General features: G+C 41.8%; 2 protein-coding genes across 3 annotated transcripts in view; one reads left to right on the top strand and one right to left on the bottom strand.

Annotated features, from left to right (window-relative positions):
* Nucleotides 1–6,073, top strand: part of LOC142565974 (uncharacterized) — a 132,608-nt gene extending 126,535 nt beyond the window's left edge. Inside the window, exon 4 of the mRNA XM_075676621.1 lies at nt 5,786–6,073. Coding sequence (XP_075532736.1) covers nt 5,786–5,840 — 55 coding nt within the window. The 3' untranslated portion in view covers nt 5,841–6,073. The remainder of the gene's footprint in view (nt 1–5,785) is intronic.
* The window catches only part of Als2 (Amyotrophic lateral sclerosis 2), an 85,869-nt gene that overhangs the window by 22,884 nt on the left and 35,662 nt on the right, over nt 1–27,323 (bottom strand). Inside the window, exons 7-14 of one of the 2 annotated variants that reach the window (XM_075676576.1) lie at nt 26,057–26,312; nt 22,216–22,245; nt 19,595–19,757; nt 15,418–15,546; nt 14,310–14,438; nt 5,413–5,474; nt 4,767–4,833; nt 818–1,029 (exon numbers count right to left, since the gene is read on the bottom strand). In XM_075676576.1, coding sequence (XP_075532691.1) covers nt 818–1,029; nt 4,767–4,833; nt 5,413–5,474; nt 14,310–14,438; nt 15,418–15,546; nt 19,595–19,757; nt 22,216–22,245; nt 26,057–26,312 — 1,048 coding nt within the window. The remainder of the gene's footprint in view (nt 1–817; nt 1,030–4,766; nt 4,834–5,412; nt 5,475–14,309; nt 14,439–15,417; nt 15,547–19,594; nt 19,758–22,215; nt 22,246–26,056; nt 26,313–27,323) is intronic. The other variant, XM_075676585.1, reaches the window with a different exon arrangement.

Below are 27,323 nucleotides of genomic sequence, written 5' to 3'. Positions count from 1 at the left end.
GCCTCCTGTGTCTATTAGATGAGCCTCGGCAGCTAATTTGTCAATATAATGCTTTTTTTTCAATGATGGTCACATTATGAAAAAGAAGAAAGGAGGTTTCTTTTGGAATTTACAAGTACCTACATATGAACAACTTCCAAAGTCTCATATGCTTGTGTACATAAAGGGCTCAAGGTAATGCTGTACTTCCATGAATTCATACCAAATAATGCTCCTCCAAGTTTTTACATTGGAAAAAATGGCAAATCATATAAATAAACTTCAACCAAGAGCTCGTTCTTCAATCTTAAATTAATATCAACCAATAAGCTTCCGTCAATAATCATGTACTTTCAGCTCTCACAGCCTAAACCATTTAATGATTCAATCTAAAACCAACATGAACTACCATAGTTTTTTTTTTTTTCAATGATAGAACATTGGAATGCTCTCCCTGCAAATGTTTGTTGATTGTCATTGACTAATTTTTTGTCTGCACATATGTGGTCTTCTTACTCCTGCAATAGCCCTAGCAGGGTTGCTGTATGTGAAACTAACTAACTAACTAACTAACTAACTAACTAACTAACTAACTAACTAACTAACTAAATAAATAAATAAATAAATAAATAAATAAGCTTGTCACATAAGGTAGAGACAAGTCAGAGTGCTTCGTATGTTTTCTTCACCACATGGTAAACAACACAAAAGTGAGAGATGTGCATGGCTACAAGATTTAGCTCTTTAGTTACGTACCTTCACACAACATACAGATGGTGTTACAAAAGCCTAAAGAAAGTGGTTTGATTGGATACTTCTACACAAAAAGGACACTCACGACCCATGCAACTGTCCCTTGAGCCAGGAACCCTTGTAAGTGGCATCCTTGTAGGCAGGCAACTTGGTGAAGACATAGCTAGCATGGCGGATCATAGGAGGAGTGAGTCTCTTGTCCAAGTGGCCACTCTTCAAGCTCTGAACAGGGTTATCTCGTCTGTCACAATTCAGCAAGTTTCGAATTGCTTGGTTTAGGCAGCAGACCCATTCCGTCTGCAAAAGTGTTCATCATCATCATCATCATCATCAGCCTAGTTACGCCCACTGCAGGGCAAAGGCCTCTCCCACACTTCTCCAACTACCCCGGTCATGTACTAATTGTGGCCATGTTGTCCCTGCAAACGTCTTAATTTCATCCGCCCACCTAACTTTCTGCCGCCCCCTGCTACGCTTCCCTTCCCTTGGAATCCAGTCCGTAACCCTTAATGACCATCGGTTATCTTCCCTCCTCATTACATGTCCTGCCCATGCCCATTTCTTTTTCTTGATTTCAACTAAGATGTCGTTTACCCGCGTTTGTTGCCTCACCCAATCTGCTCTTTTCTTATCCCTTAACGTTACACCCATCATTCTTCTTTCCATAGCTCGTTGCGTCGTCCTCAATTTCAGCAGAACCCTTTTCGTAAGCCTCCAGGTTTCTGCCCCATATGTGAGTACTGGTAACACGCAGCTGTTATACACTTTTCTTTTGAGGGATAGTGGTAACCTGCTGTTCATGATTTGAGAATGCCTGCCAAACGCACCCCAGCCCATTCTTATTCTTCTGGTTATTTCAGTCTCATGATCCGGATCCGTGGTCACTACCTGCCCTAAGTAGATGTATTCCCTTACCACTTCCAGTGCTTCGCTACCTATCGTAAACTGCTGTTCTCTTCCGAGACTGTTAAACAATACTTTAGTTTTCTGCAAATTAATTTTCAGACCCACCCTTCTGCTTTGCCTCTCCAGGTCAGTGAGCATGCATTGCAATTGGTCTCCTGAGTTACTAAGCAAGGCAATATCATCAGCGAATCGCAAGTTGCTAAGGTATTCTCCATCAACTTTTATCCCCAATTCTTCCCACTCCAGGCCTCTGAATACCTCCTGTAAACATGCTGTGAATAGCATTGGAGATATCGTATCTCCCTGTCTGACGCCTTTCTTTATAGGGATTTTGTTACTTTCTTTGTGGAGGACTACGGTGGCTGTGGAGCCGCTATAGATATCTTCCAGTATTTTTACATATGGCTCATCTACACCCTGATTCCGTAATGCCTCCATGACTGCTGAGGTTTCGACTGAATCAAACGCTTTCTTGTAATCAATGAAAGCTATATATAAGGGTTGGTTATATTCTGCACATTTCTCTATCACTTGATTGACAGTGTGAATATGGTCTATTGTTGAGTAGCCTTTACGGAATCCTGCCTGGTCCTTTGGTTGACAGAAGTCTAAGGTGTTCCTGATTCTATTTGCGATTACCTTAGTAAATACTTTGTAGGCAACGGACAGTAAGCTGATCGGTCTATAATTTTTCAAGTCTTTGGCGTCCCCTTTCTTATGGATTAGGATTATGTTAGCGTTCTTCCAAGATTCCGGTACGCTCGAGGTTATGAGGCATTGCGTATACAGGGTGGCCAGTTTCTCTAGAACAATCTGACCACCATCCTTCAACAAATCTGCTGTTACCTGATCCTCCCCAGCTGCCTTCCCCCTTTGCATAGCTCCTAAGGCTTTCTTTACTTCTTCTGGCGTTACCTGTGGGATTTCGAATTCCTCTAGGCTATTCTCTCTTCCACTATCGTCGTGGGTGCCACTGGTACTGTATAAATCTCTATAGAACTCCTCAGCCACTTGAACTATCTCATCCATATTAGTAACGATATTTCCGGCTTTGTCTCTTAACGCACACGTCTGATTCTTGCCTATTCCTAGTTTCTTCTTCACTGTTTTTAGGCTTCCTCCGTTCCTGAGAGCCTGTTCAATTCTATCCATATTATAGTTTCTGATGTCCGCTGTCTTACGCTTGTTGATTAACTTAGAAAGTTCTGCCAGTTCTATTCTAGCTGTAGGGTTAGAGGCTTTCATACATTGGCGTTTCTTGATCAGATCTTTCGTCTCCTGCGATAGCTTACTGGTTTCCTGTATAACGGCGTTACCACCGACTTCTATTGCGCACTCCTTAATGATGCCCATGAGATTGTCGTTCATTGCTGCAACACTAAGGTCCTCTTCCTGAGTTAAAGCCGAGTACCTGTTTTGTAGCTTGATCCGGAATTCCTCTAGTTTCCCTCTTACCGCTAACTCATTGATTGGCTTCTTGTGTACCAATTTCTTCCGTTCCCTCCTCAAGTCTAGGCTAATTCGAGTTCTTACCATTCTATGGTCACTGCAGCGTACCTTGCCGAGCACGTCTACATCTTGTATGATGCCAGGGTTCGCGCAGAGTATGAAGTCGATTTCATTTCTAGTCTCACCATTCGGGCTCCTCCACGTCCACTTTCGACTAACCCGCTTGCGGAAAAAGGTGTTCATTATCCGCATATTATTCTGTTCTGCAAACTCTACTAATAATTCTCCTCTGCTATTCCTAGAGCCTATGCCATATTCCCCCACTGACTTGTCTCCAGCCTGCTTCTTGCCTACCCTGGCATTGAAGTCGCCCATCAGTATAGTGTATTTTGTTTTGACTTTACCCATCGCCGATTCCACGTCTTCATAAAAGCTTTCGACTTCCTGGTCATCATGACTGCATGTAGGGGCATAGACTTGTACCACCTTCAATTTGTACCTCTTATTAAGCTTCACAACAAGACCTGCCACCCTCTCGTTAATGCTATAGAATTCCTGTATGTTACCAGCTATTTCCTTATTAATCAGGAATCCGACTCCTAGTCCTCGTCTCTCTGCTAAGCCCCGATAACACAGTACATGCCCGCTTTTTAGCACTGTATATGCTTCTTTTGTCCTCCTAACCTCACTGAGCCCTATTATATCCCATTTACTACCCTCTAATTCCTCCATTAACACTGCTAGACTCGCCTCGCTAGATAGCGTTCTAACGTTAAACGTTGCCAGGTTCAGATTCCAATGGCGGCCTGTCCATGTCCCAGTGTTCATGTCCCACTAAATAGTGGCTAAGCTATTGCAGTACAAATATGAGGTCTGTACTGTGATGCACCACACTTCAAAACAAAGACGCTGTATTAATGTGAATTTACAAATGGAAAAAAAAACCCAAGGTTTTACACGACAAAACCATGATATGATTATAAGGCACGCCGTAGTGGAGTAATTTTGACCACGTGGGGTTCTTTAACATGCACCTAAACGTACATGAGTGTTTTTGCATTCTGCCCCAATGGAAATGAAGCCGCCCCGGCCGGGATCGAACCCACGACCTCAAGCTCAGCAGCACAACATCATAGCCACTAGTTACTGTGGTGGGTTCTTAGAAATCAGAGACCGGCGAACTAAAGAATCGTGCTTAGAATTAGTGAATACTTGAACTCGGTAACATACCTCCTTTTGTTCTGGAATGATATTCTATTGGAATAATATTAATATTGGAAGTGGGGAACATTCCTAAGGGTAAGCGGGTGCTTGCCTACTCAAGTAGGCAGGCATGTGATACCCTTAAAAGCACAAGAGCATGCTACGATTGAAATATTGAAAGGAGTTATAGAGAACAATTTATGGTTATCAAAAGTAAACAAGTTCCACAAAGACGAGCTAAATTCAAGAGCAGTTGAACATGCTAGCTAAGAAACACAGAACGAAGAAAAGTTGAAAAATCTGCATAAGGTGCGTTATGTTACGTAGAGATAGATTTTGAATGTTTGAAGAAATAACATCACATGCAACACAACTAAAGGATTTTATCATCAATTGTGCTAATTAATGTGAGAAATCTAAAGGATTGCTCATTAGTTTACACTCTAGACAAAAAATTCAGAACTCTGAAAACTTACCTTTTCAGAAGGTGCAGGGCAACTGAAGGCAAGTGTTTCTTCAGGTGTAGTGATTGCGAAAACAGTCCTGATAAAAAGAGTTGATAGAATTAAGACCTTATTGTCACTCATGCAAATAGAAAACAGAAACAGCCCTGGATCGAAAGAATTTAGCATTAAGCTTCACATATACTGCATGCTCTATCCCAATGTGTAGGCTCACAATTTAAAAAAATAAAAAATAACATGTGATGTCCAGCAAGAGTGAAACTAGCACACTGTTGTCAAAACTATTTTAGAAACACATCTCATATGCAACCCTATCTTTCATGAAGCATGTGCACAATCTGACAGTGCTGTACTTATGATTTGTTGCTTACAGTATTGCACTGTTGTTAAACACATTTTAATTTTAAATAAAGAACAAGCACTTTAGAGTTGTTCGGTTAAAAAATGTATAAAATAGAAGAAAAGGGGCTCTCATATTTATTTTTGTATAAAGCCAGCCTACATTATGTAAATTAAAATACATTGCATAGCCCTCATATGGCACAAACTTTGGCTCTATAATAAAAGAAAGCAAATGAACAAAAAACAATTTTGCAGTTACCCCCAAAGCTGTTCTAACAACCTGACACACTCTTGACTTCATAGTGCCGGAACTTACTCAGATTTTGTGTCTGCTTCCACCCAGGCCAGTTCTAAGCTGTAGTTTTGAAAGCCGCCAAACTGAAGCAAAATGAAAAAGAAAAATAAAGGAAAAAAAAAGGAAATATCAACTAGCTGAGTACTATACAGGTAATTATAGAACATATACTTTGTAACCAACCACCTTAGTTAAATGCATCCGACAAATCAGCATCATCAGAACCAAGGCAAGTGCATATTTAAAAGGGCCCCTCACCAGGTCTGGCCATTTTGAGCTGGCAAGTGCAATGCATACAATGTGTGCTAACGATCATGTCTGCTAAGTATTATATCCCTACGTGTGGCAGAAAGAGCTTGAATATCAAATCAACTACCATTTGCCCTTCTCACAGGTGCTGCGCTCCCAGCAAGAGCGCCGACGTCAATCACACAAGTTTGCCTAAGTAGTACATGGCAGTGCCGCAATGTCCCTCACAGTGACATGTGATTTCAAGAATGATTCAAGGCAACATGAGTTGTTTAATCTGTTGCTTTAATAGACCAATTAATGTTTAGAGAAATAATAAAACATACAAACCGAATGACCATGTGTTCTTGTTTTACTTCGTACTGTATCAAGATATACATCCGTTTCGTCTGCTTGTTCCCACAAGTGTGCACAGAGAATAATACTATGCCACTTTCCACCATGTTCCAGTGCTGTGATCATGCACTTTCATCCTCTCATATCTGCCTCACTGCTCATGAAAGGATGTCTGCCTCAGTGTCTGCTTCAGCATTTATGGCACTGACTTATACTGCTAATGGGGTGTTCTCGTGTAAAGTGCGCAAAATTGTCTGCTGCATGAAACGAGACAAACGCAACAGCTTGTGCGGCATACCGCCGGCGGAAGTGTACCACTCGGCAATAACACAACACAGAGAAAAAAAAGAAGGCAGGACTCATGACATATTTGTCACAAGATCCTCCGGCTCCGGTATGGGAGAATGCAGTGAAGGAATTTCGCTTGCAGAGGCTAGATGGTAAAAGTAGAAAGAGTGTCTATGTTGGCGATGAGGCTCCCCTCCTGAAATCATGGGTTCACGGTTTTCAAATATTTATATCTCTGGTATTTATGAATTAATTTGAACAACTCTTCTGGCAGAACACTCCTTAGAGGGCACGTAACTACTTCCAGTGTATAACCCAAATTTGCTGTGTGGCCTGGTGAGCAACCCTTTAAGACTTACTTCAAATCAACCTTTGGAAAAGTATGAAACATAGAGTAAGTTCAACAAAAGAGATAACCGCACAAGGAATTATTTGCTTTAACTTACAGTAGTGGACAAACTATATCATATCTTGCATTTTCAGCCTTCTAAGCCAAACTGCTCATAAAGCTGGCACTGCATCATCCCAGACAGTTAGCCTGGCACAACAGCCTCTTGGTTAAACTCCCTGCCTTTCCTTCATCTCTCTCTCTCTTGAGCATTTACTGCCGCATTATTTGTATCATGTAGGCTACTCATTGTCTACAAAACTTGCATATTCAATGAATGAATCACGAAAGAACAACACACATCAACCAGCATGCCACAAAATGTGCACGCATGCAGATATGAGAAAGGTTACATTATAAAAAGGTCACAGCAGCCTACCTAGGTCACAAGATGATGAGAACTGCAGTTTCTGTGGAGTTTTGTGCAAATTAAAAACAAGGATGATGGATTTTTTTTACTAAACAAAAGCACATTGATAGTTTGAGCATTTCTTTTTGTTTTTAGATTTGTTCAACAATTTGCATTCATATAGTTCAGTCATTATTTCGTGGCACAGTGAAATCCAAATTTTAAGAATTTTACTCTATAAAATGTCCTAATGTTGGCACTTTGATATCAGCTCACTGTGCTTGTATACTTTTCCACAGGGTTTTCAAAGGACTATTCTCATTATTCCAATGTAAAAAATAATAAAAAAATTACCGACGATTACGTTACTTCCTAATGCGAAGTTTGAGCGCAGCAAATAAGCTGTTTCACCTTTTCGATAGATTGAGGCAAAGAAATCGAGCAACACATGTATGCGCTATCACAGAATTTTTTTTTTATTTTTCACACGTATTCCTTTAACAAAGACTCCACTAACAGTTCTTGACAGTCATGAAGGAAGCTTTGTGGTCGGAGAAATAGACTGATATATGTTCGACTTGGTACACCAATGCTTGATTCTCAAAGACGAGATCTATACAAGTGCCTCGCGAGGTTGTCACAGCCGTGGGACGCGTTACGAGCGAGAGGAACGGGATGTTCTCCCGCATAAGTGTTAGGAAATTGCTGTTTGTCTTTATGTCAAGCCGCCACCGATCTGGCTCTCTGATTGCCACCGCACAGGACGAACGGCAGCGGCAATTTCGGCTCGGGCGGTGCACATATACAGATCCGCCGCCACCGATCTGGCTCTCTGATTGCCACCGCACAGGGGTTGCATTGGAGGAGGAGCGAAGAAAGGAATTAAGTTCGAGCCGGCGCTTTGACAACCGGAGACTCGCAGGAAGAGGGGGGAGGGGGACGGCGTGTACACCCAGCGGCAAACGATGGGGGCAGAAGCGCGCGCAGCAAGCGGACAACACGATAAAGGGAGGAGGGAAGAGATAGCAGCGACTGACCGATGCCGCTGACGCCGATAGTGAGTCAACCCCAGCTGCGGAGTTGGTTTCAGGGACAACGAATAACCGGCGCGTCGGCAACTGAAGAGCACCCTATCCGCCACACAAGAACAGGGGGGGGGGACCCTTTCCTCCTCTTTCTGCATGGCGGCGACGGTGTTCTATGCAGTCACGTTATCTTGACTCTCTAGCGGCGTCAGCGGCATCCAGCGGTATCAGTCGGTCGCTGCTAGCGCTGGGGGGATGAAAGGGGGGCGGAGCTGGTTACGAGGCCGACGACGACGACGACGCGAAACCCAGGAACGGACGCCAAAGAGCTGCGCTCTAAAAAAGTCTGGTTTCACTATAAGTAGTTTTGACCATAGAATGCTTGTCATTGCTATAAGTCATCCTCTTCCGCTACCACCTCAAGAAATTTATGGGGAGAACCACGTATCAAATGTATGCCTAAAGCCATTTTGCATTATGTGTTTTTTATTAGCATTTGTCACATTTTACAGCTGCAGCGGCAGGCAGACATAGACAAATACCCCCTCCCCCAACACTTTCAGCCTCAAGCATGCTCTGTTTGCTTATCTCAGTCCCCACCAATCGTTAGCCTTTGGGCGTCACTGCCAAACATACAGCAGCAAAAACACATCCCAAGTGGTCACGGCTGTACATATATGGTGGTCATCAAACATTCGAAAAAAATTTTCCTTTTCGAAACGAAGCCTGGCCCATCGTTGTTCCAGAGGCGCTGAAACCTTCCGTGACTTCAACGAATTTTTTACTGTACTTCCAACACTCAGCTTACGTCAAAGCTGACTTTTTGCTTTGCTTTATGGTGGCTGCCACTGCGGTAGTTTGGGAGCATATTTCCACTTCGCCTAGCTTACTGCTGCATACTCTCACCCATGCCTGTGCACTTTATATTTGGCATTCTCATGCATGTCGTTTTAGTTAAGGGCATCAAGAAAATTTATTTCTATTTCCTTTCTTATCACTCAAAGCACTACCGTGAGATGCTCACCAGCATGGCTTTCCCACAGGTGTGCAATTACTGAGTTTACAGGCGGGTGCTCGCAAACTGCAGGAGAAACTGCTGCGTGTGCATCTCTTTTAGCGAGGCATGAGAATACTGATAGAACCTCATCTAGCGATCTAACATTTCATTACTGCAAGTATCTCACTTGCTTCATTTTTATGATGGGTGCACACCACCGCACCTTCTTGCAGGTGCTCACCTATTAACCCAAACACTTGTGGCTCAATAAGTTGAACACCAGTCTTTGGATTCATGCATTCTTTGGAAAAATCCCACCTTGGTATTATAGTGGCAATATTATCAGCCACAACCATGGAGAATGAGGAAGATAAAGACAGCTTCACACAGAGAACAACAGCTAGCTGGCGGCCAAGGACAAGCGATACACCAGGCCACTGATGCTCCTGCAATAATTGTGGTCACGATCGCCTTTACTGGAAACCTCGACATATTGGTGATCAGAATGTGGACCACCATGGCAACTGCATCTCGCGCCCCCAATGAAGACAACTTGTGGATGGCGGAGCCACCTCTTCCGTCTTTCTACAAGAGCAACCCAGTAGTCTAATTTCTCCAGCTGGAGGCCCACATCATCCTTCGCTGGGTCTGCTCACAGCGAGGCACATACCACCTGGCTATCAATTTCCTCTCTATCCACATAACTCATAACTGCTGGACCCTGTAACCATCCATATAATGAGCTCGAAACATATCTCGTCACCAGATATGGCCGGCCCGTCAAGCCAGGAGAGACACTGTCGCCAACAACACTGGACTCCCAGCTATGCATGACCTTGCATGGAACTAAGACCTCTGTATTGCAAACACATAGGACCATCCCAAAGCATTGCCGTCGAACTGATGGCTTTTCTGTTCCATCCCCATCACGCGCACAGTCCGACCCACCGCTTCACTAGTTCAAGCATAGCGACATCGAGGGCTCGTTCGTCAGGCTGGAGGCAGCCATAGCTCAGAACCTCATCACCATACAGCACTTCCAAGTTTGAGGTTCTGCAGTATTCACTCCTGCTTGATGTAGCCATCGACCTGCCCTTCTCGTTGCCTGTACGATGATATGAAGGCTCAAGTCCTGGCCCACTTAGGTGTCCAGCGTACGGTCTCGTGCCTGCCACCCATGCCATCAACTGCCTCACCTACACTCCGGCCTAGGCTTCTCCACATTCCCCAATTGCCGTGCTTCTGCTGACAACTCCACATAATGACCAAGACGCGCTGCCATCCCACCACAACATGCATAATTATGCTGCCTTGGCCCCGGTATCAGCTACTCTTTTTGACTCGGAGGCTGTTGTGCCCACCGTCCATGGCCAAAATCATGCCACCATACCTACGCTCCTGCACACAGAAATACACAACACTTCCCCGTGTGTGACGTCAGAGGTGTTGATCACTCCTTCCGACAACACCACAGACAGTAACTTGATGTTCATCACATCTGACCGACCACCTGACTGACCCATCAGCCTCTACTACAGCTTTGAAGCACCCTCTCGATGCAACCGTGGACGAAACCAAGCATCTAATGAGTACGAGTGACCACTACGTGATGGCTACGCCGCTGACTATGCTAAACCACATGTGCTACTACCCGTTCTTATCGCCAATGGTGCTCCACTGCCCATCCCGTGAATCTCGTCATCATATTCATCCAAAACAATGCATCTTGAACAGCCTCGTTGTGTGTGATGCCAGCACACCTCTGACAACGGTAAAAGTGGCATGAGGAAAGCCTATTGCGTGTTATCTCTTCAAACAGATGCACCATGTGTCCCCACACAGTAATTTCAAATTTACACCTGTGTGCCGTCAGTTTCGTAGCTCTTCTCAACTACCACCCAAGACCACGCTGTAAAGGGTTCCCTTATGTAGGACACCAGGGCACCCCACCACATGGTCTGGAAATGCTACAACAGCGCCTGTTGCTGCCTCCCAGCGCCTGTGCTACCTCCCAGCGCCTGTGCTACCTCCCAGCTTCATCACTACTGCTTCTGAATCACAACGCTGCAAGCCTTGCCCGGTGTGCAGCAGCCAGTGTCAACCATGTGAACCTCTGGTTGTACGCAGCAGTCAGTTTCCATAGGGCAGCATTCCCTACCGCAAAGCCAGTGCAAAGGTGTCCTTATTGGTGTCGACACAGCCATCAAGAGCTCAACGACAAACACTGGCTAAGATAAGCAGCTTGTGGAGACATCTTTCAAATGACCAGCACTCTGCCCTTAAACTCCAGTATTCCTTTCGTACTTTGACTGATGCTGAACAGCAAGCCTCTTCCTCGTGAGAGAATCCTAGACTTCCCAGCTTGACTCTCTCTTCAATCGCCCTAAACTTTGCGGATATAATGTGAAAACCTTTTTCGTGCTTTTGTGCATTATGTGAACACTGTACACAGCAAACATTGTATATACAGTAAAACCTCGTTAAATCGTACCCACTTAAACATTAGTTTTGTTTTAAAAGTAGTAAAGTCAAATCGCCGACTCACTGGCCATTGAAAATAATGTTTTGTATCCGCATAAACCGTACCAGCTTATTGCGTACATATCGGTTAACACGTAGTGTTTTCACTTTTCGTCGCACAATCACAGCAGTGCATCGTCTCCACCGAGCAGCCCGGCAGAACAACAAGCCTCAGAAATCAGAACGGCCTCCAAGCACCTTGTGCGTTTGCGCGTGAAGCCACATCAACATCATTTCGGCGCCGTGCTAGAGAGCGTTGTGGCGTCGTGCGAAGAAGGACTTGCGTAATTCCGAAGCTCGGATAAAAAAGACGCCGAGTGCTCAGCATAGAAGAAAAAATAGACATCATTCGTGCTATCGAACGTGATACGAAGAAGTCGGCGCTGGCACACGACAAGGATCTACTGTTGGCTATGATGTGTGGCATTTAGAATGCGAAGTTGCTCGGCAGCGCTGCTGTGACCACGAAGAGATGTCGGCTACAAGGTTTGACTTTTTGCCATTGTTGCCTCTGTTGTTGCCAAAGTGTTGACCAGTGACAGTGACGACGACGACATGGAAAGCGACAGCACGGACGATTCAAGCCCGACAGTGGCAGAAGCTGCGCATTACCTCAGCCTCGTGAATGCAATCGCCACGATGAGAAGAGCACCCTGCAATGAAAACGGCGCCCCGCGACTTCTGCAGTGCTACCGCCTGCATGCACGGAAAACATGCAATGTAAATGAGAAGTTTGCCATGTGAGTGCTTGGCGAGAAGAGGGGGCTGGCTGAAAAGCTGTCTCACAGCTTCAGTAATACCAGTGAACACTTTTGATCACGATCAAGCCCAATCCGGATCGGAATTCCCGACTGCGATTGGCTGCCTCACGCATCTTGCGCAAATGAGCCAATTATGACTGAGTCGACGACAGGCCGCTGTTGTCGCTGCTAGGCCGCCACGGCATCAAACGAAAATAACACTTTTGTTGTGCAAAGTGAATAAATACTGCTTGTTTTTTTCCCCCTTTTCATCGCACTGTCTCTGAGTTCCGTTTTGGACACGTAAGTGGGCGATCTCATGCTATTTCGGTTAAGCAGTACTGCCGTTTAGTAAGTACTTTTTCCGAGCTCCGGCCAACTATGATTTAACGAGGTTTCACTGTACCCTTACATTTTCTAAAAAATACTTTTGAATAATGCGCTGTGCGCTAGGTGGAGGGCACCTGCAGCGGTGCTACTATGGTCTGCAACCAAGGAGGATGAAGAGAATGGAGACAGCCTCGCACAGAGAATAACAGCTAGCCTGTGGCCCAAGACAAGAGGCACACCTGGTCACTTCGCTGCTGATGCTTCCTTAAAATTACACTAAAGGAAAATATTAAGTCAAGCTAGATTGAAAGATTAGGCTTCTGTAATAACAAATTCATTATTCGTAACAAAAACAGAGCTTTCATGTGCAAGAAAATGACGAAAATAGAAAATCGAAGTGGCGCCATCTGTTGTCCACTATGATACCTCTCGTGTGTGATGCCAGCAATTCTGATTCACAAAGAGCAGCTGCTATGTCCCACATCCCACCAATGCGAGCAGCATCGCTTTTCTCTGTTTACAACCACCCTACCCGCTCTGGGTGTGAAGGCTGAAGTGAACGTATCCATCCTGATCCCAAGCAGAGCCCCAGAGTGATTCACACAAACAGAACACGTGCAGCCGTCAAGCAGTACGCTTCGTATATAGAGCAAGAGTTTACAAATGATATAACAGTGGCATAGGGGGAGGTCACATGGATATGATGCCAAATCAGCTTTGATGCCAGCAATTTAAATGGAAGAACTGCAGCGGGAACCTCAGCAACTATTTATAATGCAACAATGTGCTATACTGGCCCTTTCTGCCTTTCTACTCTGCCTTATACTCTGCCTTTCTACCTCAACTTAAAGGAACCCTGAAACAATTTTGACGATTTTGTACAAACATACTGAGTTATTAGGGTAGGTCCTTCTGATCATTAAATTATACATTTAATCTCTCCACATAAGGCATGTAATTTGCTATCTTTTAAAAATGAGCATCACTACTGATCGCAGTGGCACCACTTCCTTAAGTTTTCAGCCACCCCGTCACCATCTATGGCGTGGGTGAGCTATTCGAATGGCTACTCGCATTGCGTTATCAATAATTATTCCAACTTTTTTGGTGAACAAATGTTATTTGTAATAGTAGGAATGGTTAATTTGTTTCTATTAAAGAAAGTAACAGAAAGAGAATACACAATGACTATTTATCATTACGTTCAAGCACTTCCAGCACACAGCAAGCGTTGTCTGCTTGTATTACAATGTGCTCCGTGACAATGTGCAACTCTCATGGGACACTGTATGTATCCTATAATTATACATGTGTGCACCTACTATCCCTTGTCACAGTACAAGCACCAAAATGCTTAATGAGTATACTGGTAGGCTGTTCTGAGCTGTTTTAGAGCTGTTTCCGAGCTGTTTTAAATGTGCCTGTGGAGACTTGAGACCTTGGAGGCAGTAAAAGGCACACATTTATTTTTTCGGACATTTTTGCAGGCCCTAGAGAGTCCGAAAAACATGTTGACTGTATTTTCTTTAGTGCCCCTTTAATAAATGTGGCTGCAACTACCTTCACTAGTGCACCACCAGAGTATGAACACTTTTTATTGAATACCTATCTGCCGCCTATCTATGCTTTTAAACACAAATGCTAGCCACTGAGAAACTTGTCGTACTATAACAGCTATTACCATTACAACACTTACATGTGAGTGAACAAACTTGTCATGAAACAACACAAAATGATGTGTTGCAAAGCGGCCAGCTGAGACAAGCTGCAATGGGTACGATTTACTGTCACGCAACATTCGGCATTCTGGCACCCTGTATACGTCCTGAAAGAGAAGAAAGGAATGTTGGAAGAAGAAAGTGCTTTCTGCAATGCTCTTTTATGCCACATTCACACTTGAGCGTTCGGTGTCTACACCAACTGAAAATCTGCAACTGAAATGCCACGTTGTTCATATTGCTTGGCCAACGTGCCACTCTCCAAATATTGCGGGGGTAGAGGGGAAGAAGTGCCTGCTATTTTACTACTAGCACCATCTGCCGAGTACGCAGTAACTTACACGCGTGTGGGGTATCCCGGGTGTGACCGCATGCCCCACTTTCGCCGAGCGCGTCGAGTTTGTCTGCTTTTTTTTCCACAACAAACGCAAAGGTAAGCACTGAGGAAGAAGAAGTATATTCCTGGGCTTCCTGGCAAGCAGCTACGCATCAGGAGCAGAAGAGACATTTACTGAAGAGACGACGACAGTGGCAGTGGTGCTTACTTAATCACATTGTGTTTGGTCCAAAGCGAGGGATTATGACGGCAGTGGCGGCAAAAATCAGAATGAAACCGATTGGTGCGAATAGGGCCTTTTCGGCAGAACTTGCACTGCCTAATTGGATTCTGAACCACTTTAGATACCAGATGCCCCAGTGTGAACGTTCCCTTAGAATACCTTAATGTACTTATTCACTAGATACATGATACACTGCTAGATAGATTGCTATCTTTGAAGCATAAGCAACAATATGCAATCCCAATGAAATTGTCTATGCCCCATGACAAGCACAATGTTTGAAACATTGTATGAAATAGCATGAATCTGTATATTAGCGTGGTTCAAACAGCTGCCATAGATGAGGGAAAGCGGACAAGGAGGGTGGCACGCCATAAGTGCCATGAAAGCCACATTACCACAAGCATTATAAATTCTTTTCTGGCTTCTTTTTACATTTTATAAAATTTTATATTATGCATTTACATTGCTTTTTCTTTTAAGATTTGATGCACTAAAAATATCACCAATGAGAAGGAATGCTTACTGCTAGCTTCTGGCTCACAGAGTCCCAAAACGATTTTGTTGACTCCGCCAATTTCATTTCTTTAATTGAAATATCATACAAGGCCAGCCACTCATTTAAGCAGGACTGCAGGCTACTCCAAAGCTTTGTCTGCAAGTAAAAAAATAGTTACTCTGAAAAAGCAAGCACACATTCATTTTCCACTAACAACATTGTGATTTTTGGGCAAAACAGTACTTCTGAATGGGACAAGAGATGACTACATTACAAGCGCTGGTCCCATTCAAAAGCACTATTTCTTTGCACAGGTATGTACCAACCGGCCCAAATTAGCGCACTGTTGACATTGTCAATGCCAGACACACCACAACTCCATATTCCAAGTTTTTTTCTTTCACTCTATTGAATTGATGTGTATGTATAATGCACTTTTAGAGCTTTGAATTCTCAATGAAAAGAGAATTTAAATTGAAGACAATCAACAAATAATATATAAGTTACACATAATATGAATATATGCAAGTCCATTAATATCATGGCCAACCCGAGGCTTTACATGTTACCATCACTGAACTGGAAAATAGTTGCAAATAAAATTATTATAAAAGGACAGAGACAAAGTAATCATATAAACTAGCTGTTCTTCTGTAGGCATTTCAGCATACTGACATCAGGGGAGTAATTTTTTATGACAAAATTCCTTCCTTATTGGCACTAATGGTATTGTTTTTTTTTTTTCCAATATTGCTGCATTCACTTCAATGTACCTTTTGGAATTTGACAGTTTTAACATTTTTCAGACGCTGACAAAAGGTATCAGCATATTATGGTACGGCATTATGGTATGCATAGGAACAACAGTTATCTATTCTTCCAACAATCACACAATGTGTACAACCCTCATTGGCCAACTGCAATGAAGCTTCACTTTGGCTAACTTGGTTCTAAATGGGTAGTATATGCTATCGAAGGAAGCTAAGCAAAGCTGCAGGGTTGGTAATTGTCTCACTCCTTTATTAAAACCTTCTAAACAGCATCTTAGCAGACAATGCGGACACGTGATGGTTAGCGGATAAAGGCCGATTCCAGAAGATGGCTTTCGAAATTTTCACTGGGCTGCAGGCGCTTTCCAATCTCGGAGGTCATGCACAGGTGCCACATTCACTCTGGGTTATGTGTCATTTTTGGCGAGCAGTAATGGTGGCATTTTACTTAGTTCGGAGGTCATGCACAGGTGCCACATTCACTCTGGGATATGGGTCATTTTTGGCGAGCAGCAATGGTGGCATTTTACTTAGTTCCAGTATCAAAAATGTCTAGTTTTGTAAGCTCTTCATAACACATCCCCACACAGCTCCAAAGTAAAAGTTTGCACGGAGGCTCCTATGTATCCACACAATATGAAGCCAGCCTTTTTATGTGGTCCAAAATTTATTTGTACTTGGCCTTTAAAGAACAAAACATCACAATTGGGAACTGCTATAAGACACCATGTTCATTTGGATCAAGGATTTGCGACTAGAAAGAAGACAACAGCACAGATGTACACACTACTATCCATCATGCATTACATATGTGTCTTCTAACATTGAAGAACGAGAAGAAAGTAAACCAAGAGCCCTATTTTTATTAGTCATATCATATGACTGAAACAGTGAAAGCATTTAGCACAATATATCAGACTTTAAAAAAATAAAAGACCTATTTTTTTCACTTCATCACAGCAGGACTATGGAGCATTATAGCACTATGATCAAGCATCTAGTATTCTCAGAAAGTACCAAGCTTGTGCGTTATCACTGGTATTCTGTTTGATGCAGTATACTTGAGCACAGAAGTCAGCCTTATATGTATAGGCATATTCAATGTGCAGTGTTTGTAGTTTTTGTGCACTTTTTACAGTGTTCCAAAACTGTAGATAACACTAAGAATTATTAAGCCTGTTTGATTAAAATTAATTTGATATACCAAGAAAGCAGCTGCTGAAAATTTATGTATAACTGGGCAACTTAATAAGTCAGATAGCTGAAATGCAAAGGTTGGTCGTTGCTAAAAATTGCCAGCTGTCTGCCTAGTAAGCCAATGTTGGAAAAAAATAAGAAAAAGAGAGGCAATTGAGAATTATTCAAAAGCCACCTATAGTTAGGGTTCCAAATTTTCAGAATGATCACATAAAATCCAAAAAGCACTCAGTGTTAAAGAAACTGACAATTCAGATTAATCAAAACAATCCAAATTTTAGGGTGCTCAGTTGTATTCACGTGACCATGCCCTTACTAGCTTGGCGGAAAATGTGTGAGAAGCTAACAGTGTAACAGTGTTCCTTGTGACAACAAACTCCTCACACAACCCGCCCATCAAATTATGGTTCTAAAAGAAAAATTAAATCTGCCCTCAGTAATTAGGGAACTAAAAGGAGAGTCTGCTTTTTTGCATGATGTGTACAATCTCCTTGACATGCACTTGCAGCTATTGCTAAGTTTATGAAATGGCACACCTGCCACAGTCGTTGCATGGAAGTGAATTCTGGAGTTTTACGTGCAAAAACCACAATTTGATTATGAGGCATGCCGTAGTCGGGAACTCCAGATTAATTTTGACCACCAGGGGATCTTTAACTTGCCCCCAATACATGGGACATGGGCGTTTTTGCAGTTCACCCCCATCCAAATGCGGCCACTGCGGCCGAGATTCAATCCCGCAACCTCGTGCTTAGCTTTGCACGGACGCCAACTGAATACTTGACATTGTAGACGAGGAGAAATGCTGTGAAGTCATTAACAGCTACGTAGAAAATTATGCTGCTGTTGCTGAAAAGTGGAGCAGTGGAGCAGCAACACATTCCTCACGATTTGCAGTACACCAGCGAATCATTATAGAACCAAGCTCAGATCTTGAACACAAACATGTAGGGGGAACTGCCAGCAGCATTCGACACATGATTCGGTGTTTTCTGTCACTTAACCACTGCGAGCATGATACTACTACTTGGCAATGGGTTCTCAGAATATTGGGTATATGCCGTCGAAAAAGCCATTGAGCCCCTAGTTTTCTAGAGGATGCGTGCTCGAGAATGGCCCCTTATTTCACATAATGTGCAAGATCTAATCGCTTTTTCTGTATCCAGTGCCAACATTAAAAGGCCGTTCTCAGTGCTTTATTCCATAAATCACAAAGAGTGCACCACAACGTCCAATTCCAAAATTGTTAAATATGCACACTAAGCTGTAAACAAAGCCCTTCTGCTTTTGTGAATGTGGACTGTAAATAAAAAACATTCCAGCAGCTATATTTCCATTGTTTTGCTTTTTACAGTCATGGTTGCTTTTGAGGGTATTGGGGAAATTCAAAAGTGATTAGCAATTAAAAGATTAGAAAAACTCTCAATTTCATTGAGCCATAAAAAAAAAGCTTCAATTAACTCTGAATTATGTGGAAAAAATTAACTCTGATAAGCATCTTCTGATTTTGACCCAAAACAAGCTGTGAAAATACAGAACCCTACCTAGAGCTTACAAGCTTTCTTATTTCCTCACCTAGTTCATAGAATAGGCATTGAATCCACACGCATTGGAAGGAAAACCCCAGTTCTAAGGCACAGACACTAATTGAAAGTCAACAGGCACTTAAGGAAATACAAGACAATTTTTCTCAAGACAGCTGGAATAAAAAAAAAACACAACAGAAGTTTAAAGTGTATTGTTCAGTACATAGTCTCTGGGCAGACCAGTGGTAAGCACAGGTGATGGCATGATAGGCATATATGTCTGTGAGCTTGCTTTGTTACTGCTCACTTCAATAGAGGGGTTTTTCAAGAACCGCAAATACACACAAAATTGCCACACGACTGGCCACTGGAGGCACATTGTATGTACTCGCGGGCTTCTTTCACGATCGGAAATACACTTTTATGTAGCACGTATTACGCAACAGGAAGCCGTATCGGGACTTTCTCATGTTGCTCTACGATTTTTTCATTGACACTTTTTATCTAGTTAGGCAGAATGCAAAAGATACTCCCGAGTATCTCCAAGCGACAACAAACAACATTACCTTGATTTTGTCCAGCTACATGGATTTTTCATATTTTTAAATCTTGGTGCATGATAGTTGAGACACCCAGTATACAATGCTAAATCATATGTTTACGTGTTGAAAAATACGCCCCAATACCAGATCAAAAATAAGTTCAACTTACGTGTTGGTCCATACTGGCAAGCAGTCTACTGAAAAGCCGCGTGTACTCGCCAATTCTTTTCAATGGAAGACAGAATAGCTGCAGCAGAATAGTCTGTGAGCTGAGCTGACTTGTGTCACCAATAACGTCCTTTGCAAAATGGCTGAGAGCATTTGGAGAAAACCTAACAAAACAAATGTTCAGAACTATAAGGATACAATTCATAGGTTGTAACTTGTACAACATAGAACATGGTTCCTTATGACTGCATCCCAAGGCAATGATGACAAATTATGTCTCAAAGTCTCACAAATCCAAATAACTACTATGACAAGTGACTATAATCTTATCAAAATGTCAAGTGACTTCCAGCATCATGATTCTGGCCAACAAAACACAACAGAAAGCAACCATATGAGGCAAAGAGACACCGGAGCCAGAGAAAGCATAGGGAGAAGCAACTGTTATTTTTAACTGAAATGCATATAAATAATAAGGAATGGGAGAATGAAAGTGGATGAAAAGACAACCTGCCACAGGTAGGAGCTGAACCCACGTCTACTTCATGAGTGCAGTGCTTTACATTCAGCAACCATGGCAGCTATCCTCTCGTCTGCATTCTTGGGTATTTGTGAACATGAACTAGATCTAGTCTTGGGTGTTTCAGCCAGCGCCAGTCACAGCCATGGCAGCCCCTATGCTTTGTCTGGCTTCATTGTCTGTTTCCTTCATACGGTCGTAAGAAAGAAAAACCGAGCCCCTTGGTTCCCCTTAATATTTTTGCTCACAACGAAAAGCAGATATGAAAAAAATCTTAACATGTGACACCACCGCCTCATCAATGATGAGATTTCTCTGCTTTTGCTTCTGCATACTTAGTTGTGACATTTGAAAAAAAATCCACACACTAGCTATAGTGTTTACTTTCAAGTAAGAATAATAAAAGTGGTGAGGGTTTCGGAGGGTATCACAAAGCTTATGTTCAACATTATAGGTAGGTTGATAAAATTAAGTGTGTTACTCTCTGTTAAGAGAGCAATAGAAAAAAATATACATTACAAATAGTTCAAAGGAGCCCATAAATACAGCATCAAATGAGACAATGCGTGATTTTCAGTACATTCAGTGTAAAGTTGATGCAGATATGCTTCACAAAACAATAAATAATGTCAGTGGAACTTGCGCCCTTGTAATATATGTCACAAACTAATCTTACACGAGAAACATATTTCTCAACATGTTCATCCCACTGTGTTGAACCTGACAAAGGCTGTGCACTATAGTAATTGCTTTTCTTGTTGCTGCCACTGAGTGTGCAGTCATGAGCAAAGTAAGAAACTCCACCACCACCCCTTTATATTTTGAAATGCGAGTGCATGCCATCTGATTGTACTATTTTTTCATAATGCTTACAGTGCAATTCTGATCTTCTGCTCCTAGATAACACACTAAACAACAAACTATATCTTTGCTAACTGGGGAGAACTGGGGAGAAAATAATGCGCCAAGTGAGATGTGGGGGCCAATTACTTTTGCAGACTGGGTGCATCTAGGAGCAAAAAGAAAGGAGTGTATCAAAGTACTGTCATGTCACATCGTTTCTCCTGCATTGGAGTACATGAGTACTCGTGTATCTACATACATGCATATATACACCAATGCCACTTTGTCTCTAAATAACAGGTTCTCTGCCATGAGGTTCACTAAAGGTAGGCTAGCACGGGCTTACTTGTGTTCCCAAATGATGGCTAGCCTAAATGTGTGTCCTCACTCGCTAGGCTTTTCGCAGATGATTACATACTATGCTGATCGTTAAATCCTGCAGTCTGGCCATAACACTATTAGCAATTGGTGTAAGAAATGATTAATGACACTCAATTACTCTAAACCAAAGTTAGTGTTTTTAACTGATCATAATGCTCGCTGACCAACAACTTATGCCTTGAATAACATTCATATTTATACTTCATACTACTAACTTCAAATCCACTTGCAGTTTGACTTAATGTGCCATTATTACATAAATGTCACTTTTGCCTCAGCTAACCGCTTACTCAGCCTTGTCAAGCCTTATCTGAAAACATGTGCCTCCCTAGATATGTAAGCTTGAATACTTTATCATTGTTTGTCCAAATATAGAATATGCTTCCACCATTTGGAATGCAGATTTCACCAAATTCATAACACTGAACCTCTGCAAAACCATGCTGTATGCTTTTTTTTTTATTATTATTACACCATTCTAGCATACCATCACTATGAAGTCATGCTCACTCAAAAAGCTTATCATATCTTAAAATCGTTCATCTGCTGCTCTTTGGCAAACTTCACTATCAGGATAGAAGAAAGGAGGGAGGGAGTGAGGGAGGGAGGGATAAATAAATAAATAAATAAATAAATAATCAGGGGTGCCACACATTTATTAGTGCACACATGAAGAAAAGCTAAATGTGTCTTCGCAACTTTGTCACAAAAGTTACCAGAAATCAGCAGCAAAATAAGACCTGACCCATGCCTGACCCATGCTTAGCATAAACATAACCACATGCATCACATGCAACTAGCACAACAAAATGCTGCTTTCGGTGTGACTATGAGGTATGTGACATGTAGTAATGATATATTGCCAAATAAAAACTTACAAAGGAGATTCCAGCTCTCTGAATTTATCACTGCAGAAAACAGTCATTCCAAGTTAGCATCATACATAGTCTTATGCGCACAGTACTGAATCTAGACAACAGCATTACTCCAACACACTTTTTCTATAACATGCATTTCCCAGAAAACTGATTCATGAACTGAAGGTTTCACAATTATTCAAGAGGAATGCTTTTAACATGGAATATTAGTGCCACTGACACCAATAAAAAAAAAAGTATGCACAACATAGTTGAATGGCTTATACACTAATATAACCTGCAGCTGAACATTACTGCAGCTAGAAACATGAAGTTTGATCAATGTATTTCTGGAGTGTGCTCATTAGGTGGTGTAGGTACTCAATAAGTGACAGTCCTAAATTTTCATGGCCAGAAAGGCGCCATAATGTGTTTTTGTGAGAAATGAAGAATGCTGTTACCACATGAATAGATAAAACTTTTAAAGTTCTTTCAGTTCTATGCTGCAAGGTCTCATCACTGAACAAGCAATTACAGGATCCACAGAAAATATTTCTGTTGTACGAAATTCCTACAACATACAAAGAATACATCGCTATGCCGAGACACAATTTGAAATAAGCCTACTTCCAAACACCTTCTTTTTGAACAACATTGAACTCGACAAAATAGATTCTAGATTATGGGGTTTAACGTGCCAAAACCACTTTCTGATTATGAGGCACGCCGTAGTGGAGGACTCCGGAAATTTCGACCACCTGGGGTTCTTTAATGTGCACCTAAATCTAAGTACATGGGTGTTTTTGCATTTCGCTCCCATCGAAATCCGGCCGCCGTGGCCGGGATTCGATCCCGCGACCTCGTGCTCAGCAGCTCCAAAATAGATTCTACACTGGCAACTATGCCTAGTAATAAGGCCGCAGGTATGGATCACATAACTGTACATATGAAGAAAGTATAGATGTTTTGGGTCCTACATTATGCCACATTCTCAACCACTGTTTGCAAACAGACAGGTACCCAGCATCGCTAAAAATAGCCCGAGTTGTTCCAATATACACGGATGGAGATCGCTTAAACCCTTCCAGTTATCGACCTATATCGGTGCTGAGTGTCATTAATATCCTTTTTGAGAAAATTCTTGCGAATCATATTAATAAATTGATAGAAAAGTATAATATAATTTGCCCATGGCAACACGGTTTCCGGCCGCATCATTCAACTGCATCAGCGATGCAATCATTAGCTCAGGTTATAAACTCTGCTTTAAACAATAACAAACTTGTGGCTGTAGTCTGTCTAGATTTGAAAAAGACTTTCCATATGATAGACCATTCAATCCTTTTGTACAACCTTAAGCACCACGAGTTTGGAAGACATATTTTCAAGTTGTTTACTAGTTACTTCAATGAATGTCGTCAGATAGTAATAATGAATAATATCTAATCGTCACCACAACTTATACATGCAGGTGTGCCCCAAGGGTCGGTTTCGGGACCCTCGCTTCTTTCTTTATATGTTTCCGACCTTCCGTGTGCCCTACACTTTGGAGATATGCTGATGTATGCAGATTACACCGTTATAATAATTACAGGAGATAATATCAAGGAAATAGAGGCTAAAGTAAACTTAGATTTGGCAAGCATCTCTGAATGGTTCTCAGCAAACAAACTTTCCGTAAATGTTTTGAAAACAAAATATACAGTATTTCACTCCTGTAGTAAACATGTAGACCTTAACCCTGTGCGCATTAGCATTGACAATTCCGTACTAGAATATATACCTCCTTTTAAGTATCTTGGCACAGTTTTTGATGGGCACCTGCAGTGTCAAAATAATTTTTTAGCGGTGGGGGCAAAGATGGGGGGGGGGAGGGGGGGGGCTTCAGGGTGCTATAAACTGATACAGGCTCATGACTTCTTTGACAAAAATACATTACGCATACTATATTTATCCTTTATTCATAGCCACCTCTCTTACTGCCTCGAATCATGGGGATGGACTTACAATAGTTACCTCAAACCAATCCGAAAAATACAGAAATGACCATTAAGAATCACAAGTCATTCTAAGTGGGATCAGCCCAGCAAGCCACTATTTGACAACCTACAGATACTAACCTTCGATTCACTGCGCCTGCAAAAAACAGCAACTGTTGTAAACAGCATTGTGAGATATAACCATCCCTTTCATGTACCCCTCTTTTATGCATCATGTCTAACTACTAGAAATGTAACACTTCGTAACTTTAACCTCCTGCCCACACACAATGTATATGGAGAAAGACGGCTCTCTTTTATTGGGGCAAAAATATGGAACACCCTTCCAGAACACATAAAGTATGCGTGAATGTTTGCTCCTGCAGCGAGACAGTTCTTCATGCACATGCATTCTTTATCTTAAATATATTCTACCTGTTGTGTGCATCCGATTTTACCATATAATGTGAACATGTAAGATGTTTTCTTGAATTGATGCAATTGCTCTTTGTTATGCATTATTTTCTTTTACATTTGTACTCATGTAAATTTCCCTCTCCCCACTGTTTTATGTTGGTATTTTATACATAATGAAGTGTCTGTATTATTGTGCTTTTTTTTTTGGACCCATGACTAGCCTATGGCTACGGGTCCAAACAGTGTTGGACACATTCCTATTGTGTTTTCAAGGATTAATAAACAATTTAAATTTGAATTTGAAAATAATTACAAAAGATACTTCGCTATGCTGAGACATGATTTGAAAACAATTCCCTTTCTCCCAAAATTCACATTCATTCCAACAGCACCATTTAGACTAGTGTAGCTAAACAATGGCTATCACATGTCGTTCATATCTTGACATACACTTTGAGTAAATTCTGTGCAATTGCATAATGACTTTGCAACTATTAAAAGTATATGTCAAGATATGAAGAAGGTGTATAGACTGCAACTTGAGATGAGATTCAGCACTAAGGAGACAAAAATACAATGTGGCAGGGCTGCACATTAAAAAGAGGACAGTCCTGGCTAAAATGTGACAATTTGTCAGCCTGCACTAACATATATGAACTAATTTGGCTGTAGCTCCATCTTGTACCCTTGAGTTAGCAATTCACATGTTGCATGGCAAGCACAGGAAGAGGTATGAAAAACATTTGCCATTGAGGACTTGCATTATCTACATTTAGGGTTACATCATATGCCATGTGAATGATCATGCCACTAAACAGATATGCAAACCTGATCACACTAATTAAGAATGAAGGCTTAGAATAAGGTAACTACCAAAGACATTAAGGTCCACCGCCATGGTCTGGAAAAGTGTTAGTTTACTTCCCCAAAGTTCATTGACACATGCACATACACAAATGCTGAAGACAGGCACACGAGTCAATAGCCATCAGCAAAACTCAATATTTGTATAGGTTTGGAGCCCACTACTGGTGGGTGGACTTCGCTTTTTATGCAAATATGAACAAAAAAAAACTTTTTTCCTTTTTTACACTAAGCATAGAATTACGCTTCCTGCTTCAATAATTATGCAACAGAAGCATGCTCCTCAACAATTAAAACATTTCATCTCTACTCTCCTTCTCTTCAGTCTCTTCAGTGACTGTTAGCTTCATTGTTATGCACAGGTGATGCAGTTTGTTCTGTGTATGTAAAAACACTGACAAAATTGCCTGAAACTGTAATTACTAAATATACTGAGACACAAAAGTGTTGCACCTAATCAAATCTGGACTAAATAGGAGAAAACTGCAAATGTTTAATGTGCTTACATATCTGGTTACCACTAAAACAAGTTGCATAGTATAGTAAAACGAAAAAGCTGTTGCACTTCTTAACACACTTAAAGTAATGGTTTGTTCACTCACACAAGCATTCTGGACAGTGATGCAAAGCCTCCAACAGCCAAAAAATCAGTGACTGCCTTGGTGTAAGACCAAAAGGCATCAATCCAGGTGTCTTTCTTCTCCAATATTGAGAGGGCACCAGAGAAGTGGCAGCTTTGTAAAAGCAAGGTCAAGTCATACGCATTTGCAGATAGGAGTGAGACAAGCATTTCTGTTGTACTAATAACACTCTTCAGTGGCTTGCAAGCATAATCTGGAATGTCAGCAATTATGCTGCCTGAAAGAAGACAAGAATGAGCAGATTGTTACAAGTGTACAACTATTCAATAAAATATAAGACATACCACTACCATGGCTACTAACCTCAGGTAATTAATCTTAGCTAAAGAAAGTGGTCAAGCCGAGTGTTATTTTACTTTACACCATGAACTAACTAGCCCAGCAACAAGTCTTGTTGAGTCTTATTGATCACTGGCCTTATCGAAGCACTAGTGCATGCATCACCACTCACCAAATTCAGGTTAAGCATCCTCAATCTCATCTTTCTGCATATGATGGAGTTACTAGCGTATTTTAATAATCTATGCTATGCAGAGCTGTTACTGTTTAGAACAAATAAGTAACCAGCCATGCACATTGCAACTTATCAGAGAGGAATGGTTCATTATAGGAAGTTATTTAGCAGTTCAGTCCAGTCTGCTTGCAAGGTACACTTGCTGCAAATGAAGACGGCACAAAAATCAGATCTTGTATATGTGCAATGGAACTGTGTCCAAAATATGGAGTGCACCTATAGACTGAAAACACCAACAACTCACAAACGTTAACCTTTACCTCTCCCTCTTTCTCTCACATTGTACTCAACACTGTCCTCGATATGCCCAATTTCCACTTTATGTTTCCCTGTAATACACTCACGCGGCAATTAGCACAGTATGCACAGCCCATTGATTTAGGCATTGTTCCAGTAGAATATGCACAGAGCACAACAATGTCATTCAGTTTCAAGTTCCGCCTTTTCATCCATTGTGAGTGATTCACTATAGTCATACTTGTGCCGTGTCCTCCCATGAACTATATTCTGCTGAAGTTTAAGTCAAAGTGCTTTGCTACTGAACACCATTAGCCACACTGTGCAATATGGGATACAAAAGCATGGCAAATTCTAGGCCACATCCATCATCAAGTGGGAGAAAAAAGCATGCACAGACCACCACTGTAGCCACTTAACTCTTTGTACAAAAAACTGTGGTTACCATATAAACTGGAATATTGGTCGGCCCAGAAT

The sequence above is a fragment of the Dermacentor variabilis genome, chromosome 1 (genome assembly GCF_050947875.1).
Source record: "Dermacentor variabilis isolate Ectoservices chromosome 1, ASM5094787v1, whole genome shotgun sequence".
Classification (NCBI taxonomy): Eukaryota; Metazoa; Arthropoda; class Arachnida; order Ixodida; family Ixodidae; genus Dermacentor; species Dermacentor variabilis.
This window is presented reverse-complemented; position numbering and strand designations above follow the sequence as displayed.